This window comes from Pongo pygmaeus, chromosome 18, assembly GCF_028885625.2.
Source record: "Pongo pygmaeus isolate AG05252 chromosome 18, NHGRI_mPonPyg2-v2.0_pri, whole genome shotgun sequence".
NCBI classification, from domain to species: domain Eukaryota; kingdom Metazoa; phylum Chordata; class Mammalia; order Primates; family Hominidae; genus Pongo; species Pongo pygmaeus.
The window spans coordinates 10,293,770-10,315,380 of NC_072391.2; the positions used below are offsets into that span (position 1 = coordinate 10,293,770).

At 44.5% G+C, this 21,611-nt stretch overlaps 1 protein-coding gene across 1 annotated transcript in view; it reads right to left on the reverse strand.

Annotated features, from left to right (window-relative positions):
• Positions 1-3,074: 3,074 nt before the first annotated feature.
• Positions 3,075-21,611, reverse strand: part of TMEM114 (transmembrane protein 114) — a 49,444-nt gene continuing 30,907 nt past the window's right edge. Inside the window, exon 3 of the mRNA XM_054454241.2 lies at positions 3,075-3,332. Coding sequence (XP_054310216.1) covers positions 3,322-3,332 — 11 coding nt within the window. The 3' untranslated portion in view covers positions 3,075-3,321. The remainder of the gene's footprint in view (positions 3,333-21,611) is intronic.

The following is a 21,611-nucleotide window of genomic DNA, read 5'->3' on the forward strand; positions in this document are numbered from 1 at the left end:
GACATCCCTCTCTCCTGTTCCCATCACTACTTTTCCTTTGGCAGTGAAAGCAAAAATAGTAATGGGGTGGTACATCAGATGCGATGACACACACAAGTGCTTGGTGGGGGTGCTGAAGGCAGAAGTGCTGGTGGATAGGTGAGCAACATGGTGGTTGTTACTGACTTTGAGCAAGTCCTTTGATCCTCAGGATTCTCATTTATAAAATCTACAAATGTACTTGGCACATGGTCAACATTGAATTCATGCAAATATCATCAGAGTTATCATCGCTATGGTTGTACTCCTAGATACTGGCTGTGGGCCTTTGGGCAAATCTCCTAAGATTTTCATAAAGCGGAATTATTACTGTGTCTTCCCCATTGGGATCTTGGAAAGATTAGACAAAGTAACATGTGCCCAGCACTTAGGTCCCTGTGCAAGTTCAGAGAACAGCTACTCCTGTCATCATCACCTTCTCCATCAGTCTCAGTGATTGACTTTCTCCTAAGGTCAAGACTCACCTTGGAACTGGGGCTGGTGCTGAGATGCTATGGTGGGGAGTGGTGGTGGAGGGGTGTGAGTGGTGGGAAGTCTCACCATCTGAGTGTCCTCTGTGCCTAGTCTCTAAGTCTCTATGTCCCCCATCAATAAACAGGGGCACATATTGGAACCACATACTTCATAAGCCTTGTTTTGAAATAAAATGCAGTCATAGATACTAAGGCACTAGGAAGGGTTAAAAAGCTCTATATAAATATAAGGTGTTGATGGTTATTGTTTATTAAGTAGTGAGGACTTTTTTATTATTATTTTGATTCCTCTAGCCCTGAGATAGCAGATAAATCAGAAAAATGTCAAGTCAGACTGAAACATAGATCTCCAGGAACCAGGATACAGAGCTTCATCGGGATTTTTTTTTCTTCTTACAATCTTCGCTGAAAGACATTTGAAGGGAAGTTAATAATTGAAACGTAATGAATAATTGCAGTTTGGTGTCCATAGCACAATCATAATTGCCAGTTTATTACTTTTTTAGTATATTTGCCAAGTATTAATAATATTGAAATAATGCAAGAAGATCATGGGAAATAAATGAAATATATCATTTGTCAAGGAAAAAGGATTTCCAAACTGTAGGCACTGCTCTTATGAGTTCTGTGATGAATGTGGCATTGCAGCAAATCCTTCACCGTGGGAACATCACCTGCAAATTTTGGTTCCTGCATAATTCTCATCAAGTCAAATAAAGGTGATGGTATGGAAGACCCACTGTGTAGGGAGGCCTGTCATCTTTCATGTGCTGCCTGGGGTGTGTGGAACACAATGTTAAAGAAAGTCCCAGAGCTGAGAATCATAATACCCAGGTTTTAGCCCCGGCTCTTTGGTTTGATCCTGAACAAGTGTCTTATTAAGTCCTCATGGTCAAAATGAAAGACCAAAGCTTCAAAAATGAAGGGGTTGGGGAGGGCGCTGTGGCTTACGCCTATAATCCCAGTATTTTGAGAGGTCGAGGCAGACAGATCACCTGAGGTCAGGAGTTGGAGACCAGCCTGGCCAACGTGGTGAAACCCCGTCTCTACTAAAAATACAAAAATCAGCTGGGTGTGGTGGTGTGCACCTGTAATCCCAGCTACTCAGGAGGCTGAGGCAGAAGAATCACTTGAACCTGGGAGGCGGAGGTTGCAGTGAGCCAAGATAGCGCTATTGCACTCCAGCCTGGGTGTCAGAGCGAGACTCTGTCTCAAAAAAAATAAAAAATAAAAAATAAATGAAGGAGTTGAAACAGGTCCTGAATCCCAACTCTTTTGTCTCTAACAACCCATTTTATTATTTTTAGCCCCCAGGTACCCGCATGTTTTGAAAGCTCTTCATATAATAATTTGTACTTAGCTAACGTCACCATGCCTTGATGTCTTCTTCGGGAACTTTGAGGGACTGAACATCCTTGTCTCTAAAATGAGAAGGTTGACTTGAGTGAAGGCTTGTAACCTCGGTATCTCAACATTAGAGAATAATGACTAGCAATGGGGAGAGTCACAACTAATTTATTACTAAAATCAGCTCAAGTAATGAAGTCTTCTATAAATTGCTTAAACAAATTAAAGTGGATTCAAAGGTCCCTCTGACAAAGCCATTCTTGCACCCTTAAATTCAGCTGCTTGTTCTTTTTCTTTGTTTTTTTTAATTTTGGTTTGTTTTTGTTTGTTTGTTTGTTTTGGGTTTTTTGCTTCCATGTTTTAATCATGTACCAGGCATTGAGCTCAGAAAAAGGGGTGGACTCACAGTTGAGGCACTGGGAATCATCACTGTTCATGGTCTAATCATCCACCCTCAGTCAGTAGTAAAAAGAAGAGCAGGTGTGAAGGGCACTTGTTTGTTTCAAAATAGAGATAATATTTCCTTTGTCATGGCTGTAGGAATCACACATTTTTACTTTTATTAAAAATACAATCCAGGTGCAGTGGCTCACACCTGTAATTCCATCAGGTGTGAGCCAAAGTGGGAGGATCATTTGAGCCCAGGAGTTGGAGACCAGCCTGGGCAACAAGATGAAACCCTATGTCTCCAAAAAATTTAAGAATTAGCTGGACGTGGTGGTGCATGCCTGTAGTCCCAGCTTCTTGGAGGCTGAGGCTGGAAGATTGCATGAGCTCAGAAGTTGAAGCTGCAGAGAGCTGTGATTGCATCACTGCACTCCATCCTAGGCAACAGAGTGAGATCCTGTCTCAAAAAACAAAAACAGGCCAGGCATGGTGGCTCACACCTGTAATCCCAGCACTTTGGGAGGCCGAGGCCGGCAGATGACCTGAGATCAGAAGGTCAAGACAAGCCTGGCCAACATCATGAAACCCCATCTCTACTAAAAATACAAAAATTAACCAAGCGTAATGGCACATGCCTGTAGTCCCAGATACTTGGGAAGCTGAGGCAGGAGAATGGCTTGAACCCGGGAGGCAGAGGTTGCAGTAAGCCAAGACCTCACTATTACACCCAGCCTGGGTGACAGAGCGAGACTCCATCTCAAAAAAAAAACAAAAAAAGAAAAAAACAAATATATATTTATATATGATAATAAATCTGCCACCAGGATATAACTGATGCTAGTATTTTAATAAACATTCTTCCAAATTCATATAGCTATTCACATATACGTATAGATTCTATTTTTCATAACCATGATAACATCATATGATATCATATGGTGTGAAACTACTATCTGGTTTTATCCCCCATTCTGTTTTATACCAGGGACTTCTTTCCATAACAGCAAAGCCCTGCAGAAGTTTTCCATTCTATTGATTTACTGTTAATAATTCACCATTGACATCCATGGAGCTATCAAAAAGCAGCTGTAAAAAAAAACAAGAAAGCTTATTGTGTACTGATATGAACCACCTCCAAGATATGTATAAGCATAAAAGGCAAGGTTAGAACACTGTTTACTTTGCTCCTATTTGCGTAAAACAAGAGAAAAAAGAAAAAAGAAAGGTGTCGTGGCAGGGCTGGGGTGGCAATATTTAAACATTTTTGCCCTGAGACTGGGAGCGGTGACTTACACCGGTAATCCTAGCACTTTGTGAGGCCAGGGCAGGTAGATTTCTTGAGCCCAGGAGTTCAAGACCAGCCTGGGCAGCATGGTGAGACACTGTCTCTACAAAAAAAAAAAACAAAAAACAAAACTTAGCTGGGCATGGTGGTGCCTGCCTGTAGTCCCAGCTACTCAGGAGGCTGAGGTAGGAGGATCACTGGAGCCCAGGAAACCATGATCCTTCCATTGCACTGTAGCCTGGGTGACAGAACAAGATAATGTCTCAAAAACAAAAAAAAAAAGATAAACATATTTGCTCTGGAGGGGAAGCCAAAGAATTGATGGTGCTGGTTGTGCTAGGAGATAAGCCAGTGGGCAGACAGAGACCTGAGGCAGGAGAGAGAAGTGTCATTGTGTACTCTATTGTACCCATGGAATTTTGGACCATATGACTGTATGAACCTAGACAAAGAATGTGTGTGCTGTGGTTTTTTTGTTTGTTTGTTTGTTTGTTTGTTTGTTTGAGACAGAGTCTTGCTCTGTAGCTGAGGCCGGAGTGCAGTGGTGCGATCTCAGCTCACTGCAAGCTCCACCTCTCGGGTTCACACCATTCTCCTGCCTCAGCCTCTGGAGCAGCTGGGACTACAGGCGCCCGCCACCACGCCCAGCTAATTTTTGTATTTTTAGTAGAGATGGGGTTTCACCGTGTTAGCCAGGATGGTCTCGATCTCCTGACCTCGTGATCCGCCCGCCTCGGCCTCCCAAGGTGCTGGGATTACAGGCGTGAGCCACTGCGCCCTCCCAGCCGTGCTGTGCTTTTATGTTGTATATGCTTCATTGCGTATCTGTGTGTATGTATGTATTTAATTTGAATACAGTAGATAAATTTGTGTTATATTTAAATTATATCATTTATAATGTATCTATTTGTGACTTTGAGAAAACAGTTTATCACTGTATTCTCCATCTCTAGTCAAATGCCTGGAATAAAAGGAGCTCAATAAACATGTACTCAATAACTTGATGTTTGAACGAATAAATAAATTCTGATTATTAAATGGCATATTTGTGAGTTGCGATTTTTTTTAGTTACTTCCACTTTTTTCATTTTGGGTGTTTGGTCACAATCTGGGCATTGCCATGCAACATGTGACCCATGTGATTAATGTCTGCCTGGTGTGTGGTGCTGAATAAATGTTTGCGGATCCCTGGGCCAACAGCCCTCGGGGTGCTTCCAGCTGATATAATCTGGAATTCCAGCATGCGATCTGGAAGACACAAGATTCAGGGGTCTTTTTCCTCTCAGAAGGGAATTGAGGGGTGGGAGGTAGAGAAGCTAGAAGCAGAATCCCAATCCAGGACCCACTTACCCAGAACACAGGCCCCTGGCCCGAGTGACTGCTCCAGGTCCGCAAAGCCTCCTTCTCTCTCTGACCCCCATCAGACCCAGAGGAGGGCTCTGCCTCCTGCAAGCAGGCTCAGATGCCTGGGCAGATCTTCCCCGCAGCTTCACACCACCCTCTCCTTCCATCCTCCCACACCCCAATTCCTTTCTCGGAGGAAAAAGACCCCTGAAGCTTCACTCTTCCAGATTCCATCCTGGGATTCCGGGTTGTATCACCTGGAAGCATCCCGCGTGCAACTGGCCCAGGGATCCTTAAATATTTATTCACCACCACAAGCAAGAAAGACGCTGTTCATACAGATCACATGTCCCATGGCAATATCCAGATTGTAACAGAAAACCTAAACTAAGAAAGAAAAAAAAAATGGAAGTAACTTAAAAAAATTACAACTCACAAATATGCTATTTTTCAATTATTTTATTTTTTTAGCAGAGTCTCGCTCTGTCACCCAGGCTAGAATGCAGTGAAACAATCTCAGCTCACTGCAACCTCCACCTCCCAGATTCAAGCTATTCTCCTGCCTCAGCCTCTGGAGTAGCTGGGATTACAGGCACGTACCACCATCCCTGGCTGATTTTTGTATTTTTAGTAGAGATGGGGTTTCACCATGTTGGCCAGGCTGGTCTTGAACTCTTGACCTCAGCCTAAGGTGATCCACCCACCTCAGCCTCCCAAAGTGCTCAGATTACAGGCTTGAACTGCTGCACCGGGCCACAAATATGGTATTTAATAATCAGAGTATATTTATTCATTCAAACATCAAGTTATTGAGTGCATATTTATCAAACTGCTATATTCCAGGCACTTGGCTACAGATTAAAGATACGGTGATGAACTACTTTTTCATAAAATAGTTTATAGGAGGAATAGAACAGTCTCAGATAGAGGCAGGAGCTCTGGAGTCCAGCCACCTGAGCAGGAATCCCAGCTGGTCGCTCACCTGCTGGGTATCATTATCTCAACCTCAGTTTCCTCATCCATGAAATAAGAATGATGATGATTGCATTGAATTTATCAGATTGTCATAAGTCTTCAATGAAATAATGCAAGTAAAATATCTGGTATATAGCAAGCACTCCAAAAATCTCAGCTATTTTTACTGTTATAATAGCACCCATTTTATCCAAGGTTGGATAGTCAATGAAAGATACAGAAAAAGACAGGGAGACTTGGGAGTTGATAGGAACAGATGAAGTAGAAGTGATGAGTCAGGAAGCAGTGACATTCAGTTCACTCACTGAACCAATTTTTATTGACCACTCACTATAGCTCAGCATTCCACTAGGTACTGGGAACCAGTGGTAAGCAGACGGACATCGTTCCTATCTTCTTGGAGCTTGCAGACTGGTGGGAGAGATGGACATAAACCAAAGAATCACACGAATAACTGCTAAATTTTGACAATGGCAATTGTTACAGAAGAGAGATGTAGGATGTTTCAAGAGCTAACAACAGGAGGACTTGATCTAATGAGAAATATCAGGGCAGGCTTCCCTGGAGAGTAATGTTTGAGCTGAGATGGAACTCAGGTTAAAAGATTAAGCAGCAGGTGCAAAGTCCCTGTGGCAAAGACTGAAAGAAGTCCAGTTCCCTGTGGAACTGAAAGAAGTCCAGAGTTGCCAGAGAGAGGCTACAACGGGGAGTGTAGAGTGAGGTGAGGCTGAGATCAAAGTCTGGACCAGCCCCATGCAGGGTCTAATGATAATAATGACCACAAATAGAGTGGCAGCAATCATATATTGATCTCTTGCTATATGCCAGGCATATTATATCATATCATCTAAACTCATGACAATACCATGAAGTTGGTGCTATTATTTTCTGCATTTTACAAATGGGGAAACAGGCTTGAGGTCATGTGGCTACCAAGGACGTGAACCAGTTATGTCAAACTCAACAGCCCTCACAGTCTTGGACTCAGAACGTCATACAATTTGTCATACAAATGAGGACAGTCCAGGGGTACATTATTAATAATACTAAGACCACATATATAAACCAGAACCTCCCCAAGCACTACTGGATAATATCTCAGGATAAAAAAAATGAAAGTACTTTGTAAACAGTGATATCTACTAAGAGATCCGAGACAATTCATCTGACCATAAGGTTCAGGAAAGGGAAAGATCTCAGTGTAACCAGGAGATCATTTTCTTGAACCAATGCCTCATTCTGCTACAATATGAAGCTTCATTCCAGTCCCACATCTTCAATATATTTGACACTTTGGAAAATAATTAATTGTGTCAGTTTTATTAATGTTTAAAATACAAATTAAAAATGTGACAAATGAGTGAGAAACAGCAGTCTGTTTTAATGAAAATTTCATATTCTCCATCAATAAATCATAAACTAAAGAGAACCCAACATAAGCCACAATATTCGTTGCCTGTCTGTGTAAGGGGTTACTTGGCAGAGGATTCCACTTGGGAACTGGGAAGATTCTAGAATTCTGCAGGGCCCAAGAGTTCAGGCTGTTGAGGATCAAAGGGGTCTGACTTAGAAAGATGTAGCACAGGCTCCAATTCCCCTGTTCTTTCCAAGAACAAAGGACTTAGAGAGATGTAGCACAGTGGCCCAATATGAACTTTACCTCTAAGGGATCCACCACCCTGTGAGGCAGCTTTCACCAGGACAGCATGGTGATCAAGAAAAAGCACCCCAACATTAGGTTGAAATGCAGCAGAAGCATAGCATTGTGTGGCCTGAGAAGTCATCCGCCATCACCCTCACTGGTTGAGATGTTGAGGATGATTCAGGGTGGGGGGTCCCTTGACCGAGGAGGATGTGAAACCAGGTACCCCTCTACTTCTTCTGCCGAGATTTCTCCTGCTTCAGACTCTGTTCCAACTGTAGGGCTCATTCCCAAACTCTGTGTGTAGAACCTCTACTGAAATGTTCTTTTCCCTGTTTTAACTTCTTACAAGAGATGTTTTACCCTACCTCTGGGTAGCAATAAACCAATTCCATCTATTTCACATTTTTAAAGAAACTCAGATAAGGAGATGCGAGGGTCTCCCTTGGTCATCCCAGGTCATTTTAAATTCCCAAGTCTGCTCCTCCAGCACCATCTTGGAAAACTTTCATATCGGATTTCAGGTTTGCAAAGGATTGGGCCTGATTGAGCTGGATCTGCTTTTCAAAAATTCTAAATATGTAAGAACGATTTGGCAGGGAGTGGTTGGAAATGCAAATTCCTTGGCTTTATAACATTCTAAATATTGATTCTGTGGGTTTGGGGTGGGGGAGGCCAGCAAAGGAGGTAGGAGTGTGCTTTGCACATAAGCAACCGAGGTGCACTATTCAGAAGCACTACGCTAAATGAGCCTTGGAAGGAACAGGGGAATTGGAGCCTGGGGTTGGTAGGTTATTTGAGGGAACTGGGATATTTCCAACCAGAATCTCCTCAGTCTCAACTCCCCAGTCCTCCCAGCTCTTCCCCACATCCTCCCTCTGCACCAGAGTTTAGCAAACGCAGTCTTCTTAGGCCAGATTGAAATGCCAGAATGTATGGAGATTAATCACAGAATAATACAAACTGCCGCTTATCATCTCCCATATATTTGACATAATTACCCTACAAGCAACATTAAAATGTTATACTGTAATAAATCCTAGCCAAGAGAAAAGGCAGTGTTGCTGATAACATGAAAATAGAGAAGAATACAGAACACAGCCCTTCGAAAACTTTTAATTTTTCCCCCTTTCAGCATAATTGATGTCAGTTCAGGCTTCGGTGTTTCTGAAGTGCTTGGCCTCGTAGCGAAGAAACTTAGGATCAGGCAAATTGACTACAGAGCAAAGCTGGGCCCCAGTGGGGGACTAAGGAGAGACGGCATGAGGAGCATTTGTTCATCTTTAAACACATGATTTAGACTATGTCACTTTTCTATTTAAATTATTTTATAGCTCCCCCTTGCCCTGCCCTGCAGAACCCAAAGACCAAGGTTCTTTGGTGTCATTGGGGATAATTCATGGTGTGGCACTTGCTTGTTACCTTGTCAATTTCACCTGCTTCCCATACCCACCAAGTGCCCTGGTGTGACTGAGTCACTTGCATCATGCAATGGTGCACCTTGCACCATGCTTCATTCCTCCAAAACTTTGCACTTGATGTTCTACCTACTAGGACACCCCTCCCACCGAAACTTCATCTGGCCAACCCAACTCATTCTTTAAAACTCAGCTCAGATGTCATCTCCTCCCCAGAGCCTTCCTTTCTCAAAGACAGCCAAGGTTTCTGCCTTGGGCTCCTAGAGCCTCCTGACCTTCCTTCTAACATGGACTGTATCACCTTATATTGCATGAACCCACCTGTCTCTCTCCTCCTGTAGAATGTGAATGTATCATTCATTTCTATAGCCCAAGATCCACAAATGTCTAGGATAGAACACTTGCTGAAAGAATATTTGAAGAATGAACAAATATTCTCTATAGCTACTAGAGTAACCTCACATTTTGTCAATGTCCGTAACATAGGAACCTTCACAGTAAATTCCTTGTGTAAAAAACCATGCATCTCTCTTTATAAACAACTGTGATTCATTGGTCAAACTGGCTTATGTAATCCAATATTTTCCTTTTTGCCTAGACTGCCAGGAAGCTCAAAGCTAAATGCCATGATAAATAATAACAACAGCATTAGCCTAGGTTTTGTTTTTGTTGATTGATTTTCTTTTTCCTTCACTGTGATTTTGTTGCTGTTTTTGTTTTCTGTTTCCCATTTACTGACTCATTAGTAGCAAACAACTTTATATAGGCAAGCTGCAAAGACCAAGTAAAGGATATATGCAAGCCCTCTCATGCTTGCTTTATGTCTTATTTAACAGATAAGCACAGCTTTTGGATAAATAACAAGTATAATTCGTCTAACCGGTAAATGAATACTCAACAAATATTTGTTGAGCATTAACTGAGCCAGGCATCAAGCTGGGTCCTGTGCATATAGAGAAGAAAACACATGGTTTCCTCACTCAAGGAATACGTTGTTTACTGGGAAGTAAACGGGGTGATATTTGAGCAGGGTCTTAATGAATATGTAGGGGTTCACCAGTAGAAGAAACAAAACCTGCTGAATTTTAAGAACGTCAAGTGAGTTGATATTGCTACAGGATACATGTGAATGAGCAGTCGGTAGATGACCAACTTGTTGAAATAAGGAAGGATAGCTCATAAGACACTTAGGAACAGACCTTGCTGATAAGTTTAGACTTTACCCTACAGGCCACTGTTCTATAACCATTTTACATAGGGGGACCGCTTTTCAGTGTTCGGAGATTTCATGGCAGTAGTCTTAGTGCAAATTGACTGAGAAAACACATGACAGCAAAAGTCATAGTAAGTTCAGTGATGCATTTAAATTAATTTGTACTTTGTTCAACCCAATCAAATTTACAGACATTTGAAAAATAGCTGCACCCAGCAAAACATAAACTGCTCCCCTCAGAGATATAGATAAAATATGAATGTGTCTATTCCAAGTGGTTACTCTTCTCCTCAACATCTTTCTCTCTCTCTCTCTCTCTCCCTCCCTCTCTCCCCGCCCCCCCCCCCCCCGCCCCCCGTAATATCTTATCTTGTGAGGCTTGGCATTGAAATGCAGTTTCCACAGTGCATGTTTCCAGTGTGGTTATAACTCGTGGACCTGTTTTATCAGATGCTCGTGTCTTTTGTTTAATCAGGCCTATATTGCACCCTTTCTCTTTTCTTTCTAGTTGTTCTCTTCTTTCTCCTATATTCTTGATCACTAGTCTATTGTTGGCCAGGCTCAGTGGCTCACACCTGTAATCCCAACACTTTGGGAGGCCAAGGTGGGAAGACTACTTGCATCCAGGAGTTCAAGACCAGCCTAGGCAACATAGCAAGAGCCCTTATCTACAAAAAATAAAAAATAACCAGGCATAGTGGCACATGCCTGCAGTCCCAGCTACTCAGGAGGCTGAGGCAGGAGGACTGCTTGAGCCCAGGAGGTTGAGGTTGCAGTGAGCTGTAAATCAGACCACTGCACTCACCCTGTTCAACAGAGTTATACTCTGTCTCAGAAAATCATCATCATCATCATCATCATCACTATCATCATCATCATCTATTGCTATCAAGTCACATTTTGATGTGTTAATCTAATTTTGTGGTCCTTAAATATTCATGCGTATCAGAACCATCCAGAGGGCTACTCAAATACAGATTGCTGGGCGTCATTCTCAGAGTTTCTAATTCAGTAGATCATTAGTGGGGTCTGAGAATTTGCTTTTCTAACAAATTCCCAAATGAGGCTGATGCCACTGATCCAGGGGCCACACTTTGAGAATCAGTGAGCTACCTTATCTCCCTTCTCCTACTATATGACCATTTCATCTATGGTTTCATTGGTTTCTTACATATTTTACCCTTCTTAAAAATCTCAAACCTTTGATTTCATAAATAAATGCTCAGCCAGGCATGGTGGCTCATGCTTGTAATCCCAGCACTTTGGGAAGTTGAGGGAGAAGGATTGCTTGAGCCCAAGAGTTTGAGACCAGACTGGGCAACATAGCAAGACCCTATCTCTACAGAAAATTTAAAAATTAGCTGGGTGTGGTGGTGTGTGCCTGTAATCCCAGCTGCCTTGGAGGCTGAGGTGGGAGGATCACTTGAGCCCAGGAGATGGAAGCTATAGTGAGCCGTGATCATGTCACTGCACTCCAGCCTGGGAACAGAGGAAGACCCTGTCTCAAAACAAAAAAGAAATGTTCAAAATGAATAAAACAATTATATTAAGAGCATAAATGCTCATAAATACATACAATCCTGAAGAACACTTTTACATGCACTACTATGTTTAAGACTGATTATGTATACATTATAGAATTTCTTAAGTCATTTCAAACTGTTAAGTAAATCAACACATATAATTTGCATTCCTTCTAATTGTCACCTGTCAGTAATTATAAACATGTATAAATGAGGAGCCAAGACTTTCATGTGATCTGTTTAGGTTTACATGTTTACCTGAGAGACTGAATGTACCGACAGTGGCCGGACTCTATATAAAGATGAACCCTGACCCAAAAATCTGCAGCGACCAGCCCGGACATTATCTACAGGAACCAGCCCAGGGTGCCAGTCTGCTCTCTGTTAGTCAGACTTGTAGAAAGTCCGGCCACTATCTCTAGCAACTGGTTCAGGAAGCCAAGCAACCACCCCAGTAACAATCAGTCCCAAATGCCCAGGGTTCAAATAATAACTGACAGCTTCCCTAAAATTTTTGTCCCTGCATCCAACTGGGGATAAGCCCAAGAAAGCTACACAGACACCCCTACCACATCACAGCAGATGACCACTTCTAATTATCCCACCTTCAGGTTCCCCAAGACAACAGCTCCAATCAGAGCACACCAAGTCTTCTTTTTCTTCTGTAATGAAGGTTTCCCTCTCCTCTATCTACCTTTGAGGGTCTGCCAAAATGCAAGTGATGCTGGCTCACTCCCTTGCTACGGCAAGCTCTGAATAAATAGCTTTTGCTTGTTCTTATTTGGTCGGGCTGCGTTTATTTCTAAAGCTAGCTGGGAGGACAGGGGAAAGCCACAGCCAACTGAGCCTTGGGTAAATGTATCTAAGCATTACATAAAATACCTGTATGTACAAGACCCATTAGAATGTTTATCCAGTCTGCATATAATGGTTGCTGCAGGTAAGTGTTCTCAGGCTCTTTTCCGGAATTCTGTTGAGGGATCGTGTGGTCTCATTGACGGCAAATACGGCTGGGGGAAAGGGGGAGTTGTCAAGGAATTTTTGAGCTGAAAGGTGTCATGATTTTTGCATTAAAGACACCATCCCAGCAGCTGTGTGGAGGATGAGGAGTAAGGAAGGGCAGAATGTATTAACCAGGATTTCTCCAAAGGGGTTAAGCAAGAACTCTAGACCAGATTCTGTCTGCGAGGAGGCCCTTCCTTGTCCTGAAATGCATTCCCATTGCCCCTGAAGAGACATGCTTTCTTGCTTGCTTGCTTGCTTTTTTTTTGAGACGGAGTCTTGCTCTGTCACCAAGGCTAGAGTGCAGTGGTGCAATTTCAGCTCACTACAACCTCTCCCTCCTGGGTTCAAGCTATTCTCTTGCCTCAGACTCCTGAGTAGCTGGGATTACAGGCACCCGCCACTACGCCCAGCTAATTTTCGTATTTTTAGTAGAGACAGGGTTTCACCATCTTGGCCAGACTGGTCTTGAACTCCTGACCTTGTGATCCACCCGCCTCGGCCTCCCAAAGTGCTGGTATTACAGGCATGAGCCACCGCACCCAGTCAGCACGCTTTCTTTACTGAACACAAAGGTTGGCAAGGTTGTCTTCTCAGGCAGGAGGAGGTCCTTGCGTGGCCTCTGAGTGAAGTCTCGGGGAAGTGTGCGGACCACACTCATGGTTATTTAATTACCATGAGAGACTCTCATCAGGATGCCAACAGGCAAGTTCACAGCTGAGAAACCCCTCTTAATCGCTGGGCTTGGGAGACCCATCATTCCTTTGATGGGCCTGTGGCTTGCTCTTTTGACCTCCCACATCTGGATTTGCTGGGGCTGTGGAAATGATTCCCAGTCCAGGTGATAGAAATGTCAGGAACAAGACTCTGGCCAAAACATTTGGCCAGACTTTGTTAATTTCATGAGGAAGGGGAAATGCAAGTTTCACCCTCCTGGAATGGCTGCAAGCAAGACCCTCTGAAAAGCCTGTTCTTCAAATAAGTTACTTAGACACCGTGAGTTTGAATCTAAGCTTCAGCCCCTAGTAACAGTGGGACCCTGACTGAGCAAGTGGCTTAGTTAGCCTCTCCACCCCCGGATTTTCTCATTTGTGAAAAGGACATAATATGAGTTCCTGCCTCTCAGGGTTGCTGTGAAATGATGCATTTGAAGGGTTTGGCAGTGTGCCTGACCCATAGCAAACTCCGGCAATTATAACGCATGTTTCTTGAGTGCTGGGTGGCACCTCTATAGTTTCCTACAGTCAAGGTCAATGATTCTCAGATACTAGCCATGTACAGCATGGCTTTACAACCTTTTATTATTATTACCTCCCAGATGAGTCTTTTAAACTTTTTTTCCTAGTCGTCACCCCACACACACCCTTGAAATAATAGCACAGGTACACTGTGTATCTGTTTCCGTACTGTGACCTTTTGCAGGGCCATGAATCATTGTAGTATCCAAGACTTTTTTCACCCCCTAAGAGAAAATTATCTGAGCAGAGATGAAATCTTATATGCATTTTTTGTCCTTTTTCTTGCCCATAGAGAAGTGCCATGTACATATGTATACAGAAAAAAATATATATACCCATATATGGAAAATACTTTGTTTTACTTTAACTGACGGGAATGACCATATGAAATATTTCAATTTTACGTAGTCGGTGGAGGAGCTAGTGTTAAAAAGAAATAAAGCATCTTCCAATTTAACAAAGAAAGTGAGAGAGAGAGATCCAGTTGTTGCCTGCGTTAAGAATGCATGATCTCGCCAGGCACAGTGGCTCACGCCTGTAATCCCAGCACTTTGGGAGGCCAAGGCAGGCGGATCACAAGCTCAGGAGATCAAGACCATCCTGGCTAACACGGTGAAACTCCATCTCTACTAAAAATACAAAAAATTAGCCAGGCATGGCAGCATGCGCCTGCAGTCCCAGGTGCTGGGGAGGCTGAGGCAGGAGAATGGCGTGAACCCTGGAGGCGGAGCTTGCAGTTTTGCAGTGAGCTGAGATGACACCACTGCACTCCAGCCTGGGCAACAGAGCGAGACTCTGTCTCAAAAAAAAAAAAAAAGAATGGATGATCTCAGGTTGGGGGTGGTGGCTCACACCTGTAATCCCAGCACTTTGGGAGGCCAAGGTGGGTGACCTGAGGTCAGGAGTTTGAGACCAGCCTGGCCAACATGGCAAAACTCTGTCTCTACTAAAAATACAAAAATTAGCCCAAAGCGGTGGTGGGCACCTGTAGTCCCAGCTACTCGGGAGGCTGAGGCAGGAGAATCGCTTGAACCCACGGGGCAGAGGTTGCAGTGAGCCATGATCGAGCCATTTCACTCAAGCTTGGGCAACAAGAGCAAAACTCCGTCTCAAAAAAAAAAAAAAGAAAGAAAAAAGAAAAAGAATGCATGATCTCTCAAAGTGAGATCTGCGTGAACTGAGAAAAATAAGAAAGTTCACATGCATTCTGTTTAAAGTTCAACCTTTTATTCCAAGATGTCATATTTTCCTTTGTGTGTGTGTATGTGTGTGAGAGGCGGTTGTAAGAGGAAATGGTGGTGATTATCTTTTTGTATGCGGGGTTCTGTGTCTGTGTGCTCGGGTGGTGGCTGAATTGATGGACTTACTTGCTATGATGAAAAGTAAGTAACAGAACTTCTACCTGTATTAGTCAGGGTTCTCTAGAGGGCAGAACTAATAGGATAGATGTAGATATATATAAAAGGGAATTTATTCAGGAGAATTGGCTCACATGATCGCAAGGTGAAGTCCCACCACAGTCCATCTGCAAGCTGAGGGGTAAGGAAGCCAGTAGTGGCTCAGTCCGAGTCCCAAAACCTCATAACCAGGGAAGCCGACAGTGCAGACTTAAGTCTGTAGTTGAAGGCCCAAGAGCCCCTGGCAAACCACTGGTGTAAGCCCAAGAGTCCAAAAGCCAAAGAACTTGTAATCTGATGTTCCAAGGCAGGAAGCATCCAGCACGGGAGAAAGACGAAGGCCAGAAGACTCAGCAAGTCAGCTCCTTCCACCATCTTCTGCCTGCTTTTTCTAGCTGTGCTGGCACAGGAGTCAAGCAAGGACTACAAGGGGGACCAGGCACAGCGGCTCACACCTGTAATCCCAGCACTTTGGGAGGCTGAAGCAAGAGGATCACTTGAAGCCAGGAATTTGAGACCAGCCTGGGCAACACAGCAAGACCCCATCTCTGCAAAAAAAAAAAAAAAAAAAAATTTAATATTAGCCAGGCATGGTTGTGTGTGCCTGTATTCCCAGCTACTAGGGAGGCTAAGGTGGGAGCATCACTTGAACCTAGGAGGTTGAGGCTGTAGTGAGCTATATTCACTCCGCTGCTCTCCAGCCTGAGCAACAGAGTGAGACTCTATTTCTTTAAAAGAAAAAAAAAAGACTACAAAGGGTAGCTACATAGAGCTCCTTTGAGGTGATGGAAAAGTTCTGCTTCATGATTGTGCTGTGCAAAAATCTATACATGGCAGAAATTTGCACAAAACTGTACACACACACACACACAAAGATAAGATCTGTAGTTTAACTAACAGTATTGCTATGTGGATTTCTAGCTTTGATATTGCACTGCAGTTATGTAGGATGTCACCACTGGGGAAAGAGAAGTGAAGAGTTCAAGGGACTCTATATACTATTTTTGCCACTTCCTGTGAGCCTATAATTATTTCAAAATAAATAGGAAAAAAAAAAAGACAATGGCTGTGCTCTAAGGTCCTACCTGCTCCTGAATTCTCTAACTCAGGGACCCTGGCCTTCCGCCCTGAAGGTGAAACCTTGCTGTTTCTGCACAAACCCCTCCCCTCCCCTCCGAGCAGCCCTTGATTCTTGGGCTTAACAGCTCCCAGGGCCTGCCGAGCTGTGATTCTGAAGTCGTCTTTGATCACTCACTTTAGGTCTCTTACCACTTAAGTTGCCTGTATTTAAACTCTCCCCGAGTGATCTCCGTCCTTTTATCCAGGTCCTTTGATGGCTTGGCTCTGGTCACTTGCTAATCCAGCCGAGGTTCTTGCTTCCTGCCAGGTTTTTCTTCCGACTTCTCATCCTGCCCTTTGTTGCTCACCCTTTGCTTGGCGAAGAGGCCAGGATGGAGATGACAGGAGAGCCCAGGAGTGCTGACCGCAGCCGATTCATTCCTCTGGTCTGAGAAACACTCAGCTGGCCCTGGGGCATCAGCTCAGTGCCCCTGCTTTCCAGACCGAGAATCAAGACCTGTGATTTAACGGGCATTGTTTCATATCACTTTGAAATTGAGGTTCTGGAAAATCTGGCCATGGGTGATCCCTGTGGGTGTCTGTGGCCAGAGAACTCTTTCAGGAGAATGAAAATAGCTGTAGAGTCCAAAGAATCATGACATGGAGATTCAAGGACTTGAATCTTTTTTTTTTTGAGACAGAGTCTCGCTCTGTTGCCCAGGCTGGAGTACAGTGGCACTATCTAGGCTCACTGCAATCTCAGCTTTCTTTCTTTTTTTTTGAGACAGAGTCTCGCTCTGTCACCCAGACTGGAGTGCAGTGGCACGATCTCGGCTCACTACAAGCTCCGCCTCCTGGGTTCACGCCATTCTCCTGCCTCAGCCTCCCAAGGAGCTGGGACTACAGGCACCTGCCACCACTCCTGGCTATTCTGTATTTTTAGTAGAGATGGGGTTTCATTGTGTTAGCCGGGATGGTCTTGATCTCCTGACCTCATGATCCGCCCACCTCGGCCTCCCAAAGTGCTGGGATTACAGGTGTGAGCCACTGCACCTGGCCAATCTCAGCTTTTCAAGTTCATTATATTCCCACCTCAGCCTCCCAAGTAGCTGGAATTACAGGCTCACACCACTATGGCTGCTAATTTTTTCTTTCTTTTTTTTTTTTTTTTTTTTGAGACAGGGTCTCTCTCAGTCACCCAGGCTGGAGTGCAGTGGTGCAATCTCAGCTCACTGCAACCTCTGGCTCCCAGGTTCAAGCGATTCTCATGCCTCAGCCTCCTGAATAGCTGGGATTACAGGCATGCGCCACCACACCCAGTTAATTTTTGTGTTTTTTGTAGAGACAGGGTTTCACCATGTTGCCCAGGCTGGTCTTGAACTCCTGAGCTCAAGTGATCCGCCCGACTTGGCCTCCCTAAGACTGCTTCACTGTAATACTTTCTCCAGAACAATAAGAGATGCATTTGAAAGGGCTTCTGTTCTTTGATTTTCCCCCTTTATTGACTGCCTGGGCCCTGCAAACCGATGAGGTCATGTGATTTCAGGGAAAGAAAGGGGTAGGGGCGGACAGCGTGGCTCAAGCCTGCAATTCCAGCCCTTTGGGAGGCCGAGGCAGGAGCATCGCTTGAGACCAGGAGTTCGAGACTGCAGTGATCTATGATTGCACCAAACTCTGTCTCTAATAATAATAATAATAATAATAATAATAATAATAACTAGGCACCATTGCTGACCAGAGAGAGAGTCTCCTTCTTGACCTCTCATAGCCCCTTCATAGCACTTGTCTCCATTTGGAATCATACATGTGACTCTTGATTGATCCTCCACCCCCAACCATGCTTTCTGTGGGGTGGGCTCTGCTTCTCTTTTGCTCCTCATGGACAGTGTCGGCTGGTGCATACTAAGTCTTCCATAATATTTGCTGAATGTAATAATGATTGAGTTAATTAAGCCCAAGGAGTGAGGCCAGGTTGAAAAGGCCTGGAAATGAGTCAAATAAGAATCCTAAGAGCAGCTAACACTGGCTTAGCACTCACAGATGAGAAGTCCTGTTCTACGTACTTTGCCTGCTATAACTTATGCAATGGCCACAACAATCCTGAGGGTAGACACTGATGTTAGTGCTGTCTTAAGGATGAGGAAGTTGAGGGAAGAGGAGCTTAAGCAGTTAAGCAGTTAAGTCCTTGGTACCACAGCTGGGGGTTCGAATGCCTATAGAACCTGTGCCTTGAGCCCCCATGTTCTGCAGACCCCCAGAAGTAAACGTGGAAATGTGGTCTCATAGATGGCTGGAAGTCAGAAGGTGAGGCAGCCTTCAGCACCAGGACCTGACCACTCATGGGATTTCCTTCCCCTCTCCTTCCAGGTCTCTCCTTCTGAGTAAGCTTTGTGGTCTTCTCTGGTTTCGCCCATGTGAGTTGGTGTTTATCATGCACATTTCCTGAGCTCTTCTCTCTTTGCATGTTACGCTGACTCTCTGAGCGCCTCATACATCCCAAAGGTTTGCACTACTGATGCAGGGCAGGTTCTTGGTTTAGCCCAGGAAGGAATTCAAGAGCAAGCCTGTGGTAGAAGAAAACAGCTGTATTGAGGAGGTGGCAGGGTTGCAGCTCCGTGTCTGCTCCTGCAAGAGCAGGGCTACCCCTCAACAGGCAGTGTGCTAAGAGTAGCAGCTCAGGGCAGTTTTGCAGTCATCTTTATACCCACTTTTAATGATATACTAATTAAAGAGCAGCCTTTCAGAATCAGCTAGAAAATGAGCAGTAACTTCCGGGTGGTGGGGAGGAGTTGCCATGGCAAGGCAAGGGGCAGTAACTTCCGGGTGTTGTCATGGCAATGGTAAACTGTCATGGCGCTGGTAGATGTGTCTTTTGGTGCCTCTTCCCAGCTTCCACCAGTCTTCAATCTGGTCCGGGGTCCAGTTGCATCTGCTGCCTATCTCACTATTTTTTTCACGTCGATGACTCCCCATGCATCTGACCAGGTAATTCTCAACCAGGACAATCATGTCTTCCAGGGGACACCTGGCAATATCTGGAGATGTTTTTGGTTGTCATAATTGCAAAGAGGGGATGCAGTTGGCATCTACTGGGTGGAATCCAGGGATTCAGCCAAACAGCCTACAATGCAGAAGGCAGCTCCCAAGAACAAAGAATATCTGGCCTCAAATGTCACTAGTACCAAGGTTGGGAAAGCCTGGTTGACCTAACCCTAAGAAGTATCTCCAACTGCCTCTTGGACGTGTGCCTCTTGGATGTCCCCCAGTGTCTCAAGCGCTGTCTTCCAGAATGAATTTACTATCTACACCCCTCCTTCAACACAACCTGTCGGCATGCCTCCCGGCATTTTCCAGCTCTGTGAATCATAATACCATCCACACTCATATTTCATCTGGGAACCCGGTCTCTTCTTCCTGCATCCATCACTCACCTAGTCCATCAATTCTACCTCATAAATGCAAGTCTGAATTCTTCTCTCCTTCCCGCCAGCTCTGCCCACATTCTCTCATCTACACAAGTATCAGCCCCTCTGCCGGCCTTTGTCCCTGCCGTTATACCAGCCCCCGCTGCTCCAGCCCATCACTCAAGCTATAGACAGAGATCCTTCTAGGGCACAAAAGTATCGCCTCCTCCATAGACCTCCCCACTGGGTTTCCTTTTGGGTTGAAAAGGGGTGAAAACATTCATCCTTTTCATCCTTTGGGGATGAAAATGTTCTAGAACTAGATGGTGGCGATGGTTGCATGACGTTGTGCATGTACTAAATGCCACTGAGTTATGTGCACTTTATTTTTTGTTGTTGTTGTTGTTGTTTTGAGATGGAGTTTGGCTTTTGTTGCTCAGGCTGGAGTGCAATGGTGTGATCTTGGCTCACTGCAACCCCCGCCTCCTGAGATCAAGCGATTCTCCTGCCCCAGCCTCCTAAATAGCTGGGATTACAGGTGCCCGCCACCACACATGGCTAATTTTTTGTATTTTTAGTAGAGATGGGGTTTCACCATGTTGGCCAGGCTGGTCTCAAACTCCTGATCTCAGGTGATCCACCCCCCTCGGCCTCCCAAAGTGCCAGGATTACAGGTGTGAGCCACCGCGCCTGACCCGTGTGCACTTTAAAATGATTGAAATGTAAATTTTATGTCATGTGTATTTTATTACAACTTTTTAACACCCTTCACATTGATCTCAATGCTCCTCCCTGTGGCCTTCCGTAATGTGGCCCCTGCTGACCGCTCCAGCCTCTGTTCTTGCTAAGGATGCAAATAAATAGTTGGAGTTTGGTGGGGACCAGAGCTGGAGGTGTCTAAGATCCCATGGAAGAAAAAATGAGTCGGTGAGGCTTGAGAAAACAGGATACACTTGGAGAGGGTAGCAGATTGTACTTTCTAAAGGTGGCTCTACCAGCTCTCCAATCCCCCATGTCCTTGTTAGAATATGACCTTGATACTTCTCCCAGGGAGGTTGAGGTCTATGTTCCCTCCTTGTGAATCAGAACAGGCTGTAACTGTGGCAGAAGGGATGCTATATGACTTCTGAGACTAGGTCACAAAAGGTAATGCAACTTCCACCTTGCCCGTGGGAGCACTAGCCCTGGGCCCAGGAACTGCCATATAAGCTTCCCAAAGCCCTGATACTACCATATTGTCAGGAAGCCCAGTCTAGCCCATGTGGAGAGCCATATGGAAAGGCCCCGAGATGATGTAAAGAGAGAAGTGCTCAGCCTGCCCCTAGCTGCTCCACTGCCTGCTGTTCCAGCTCCAGCTACTGCATGAGAGAGGCCAAACCACAATCGCCCAGCTGAGTCCTTCTGCAATTCCCAACTCTCAGAGACCACAAGCAATATACAAGCGTCACTAGTTTTAGCCACTACATCTTGGGTAATTTGTTAGGCAGCTACGAAGAAATGTATGTGGCCCTTAAAAGCACAGGTGCTGGTCAGCAGCCTTGGTCCCTTTTCCAGAACCAACTTACCCAGGGCATAAACTCAGGTAATTATTTCCTGCCTCTGAGCCTCAATTTCCTCATTTTGGGAAAGATAATAACAGCACCTACTTCACAGACATCGTGGGAAAACTGAAGAAGATAAAGCGCCATCATCATCTGGTAATGTGAGCTGTTATTAACACTTTGAGCTTTAAAATAATCTTGTCATATAGTGACTTTAGTAACTTCTTAGAGCTGCTCTAACAAACCACCACAAATTAGGTGGCTTAAAACAACAGAAATGTATTCTCTCACAATTCTGAAGTCCAAAGTTCAAAATCAGTCCAG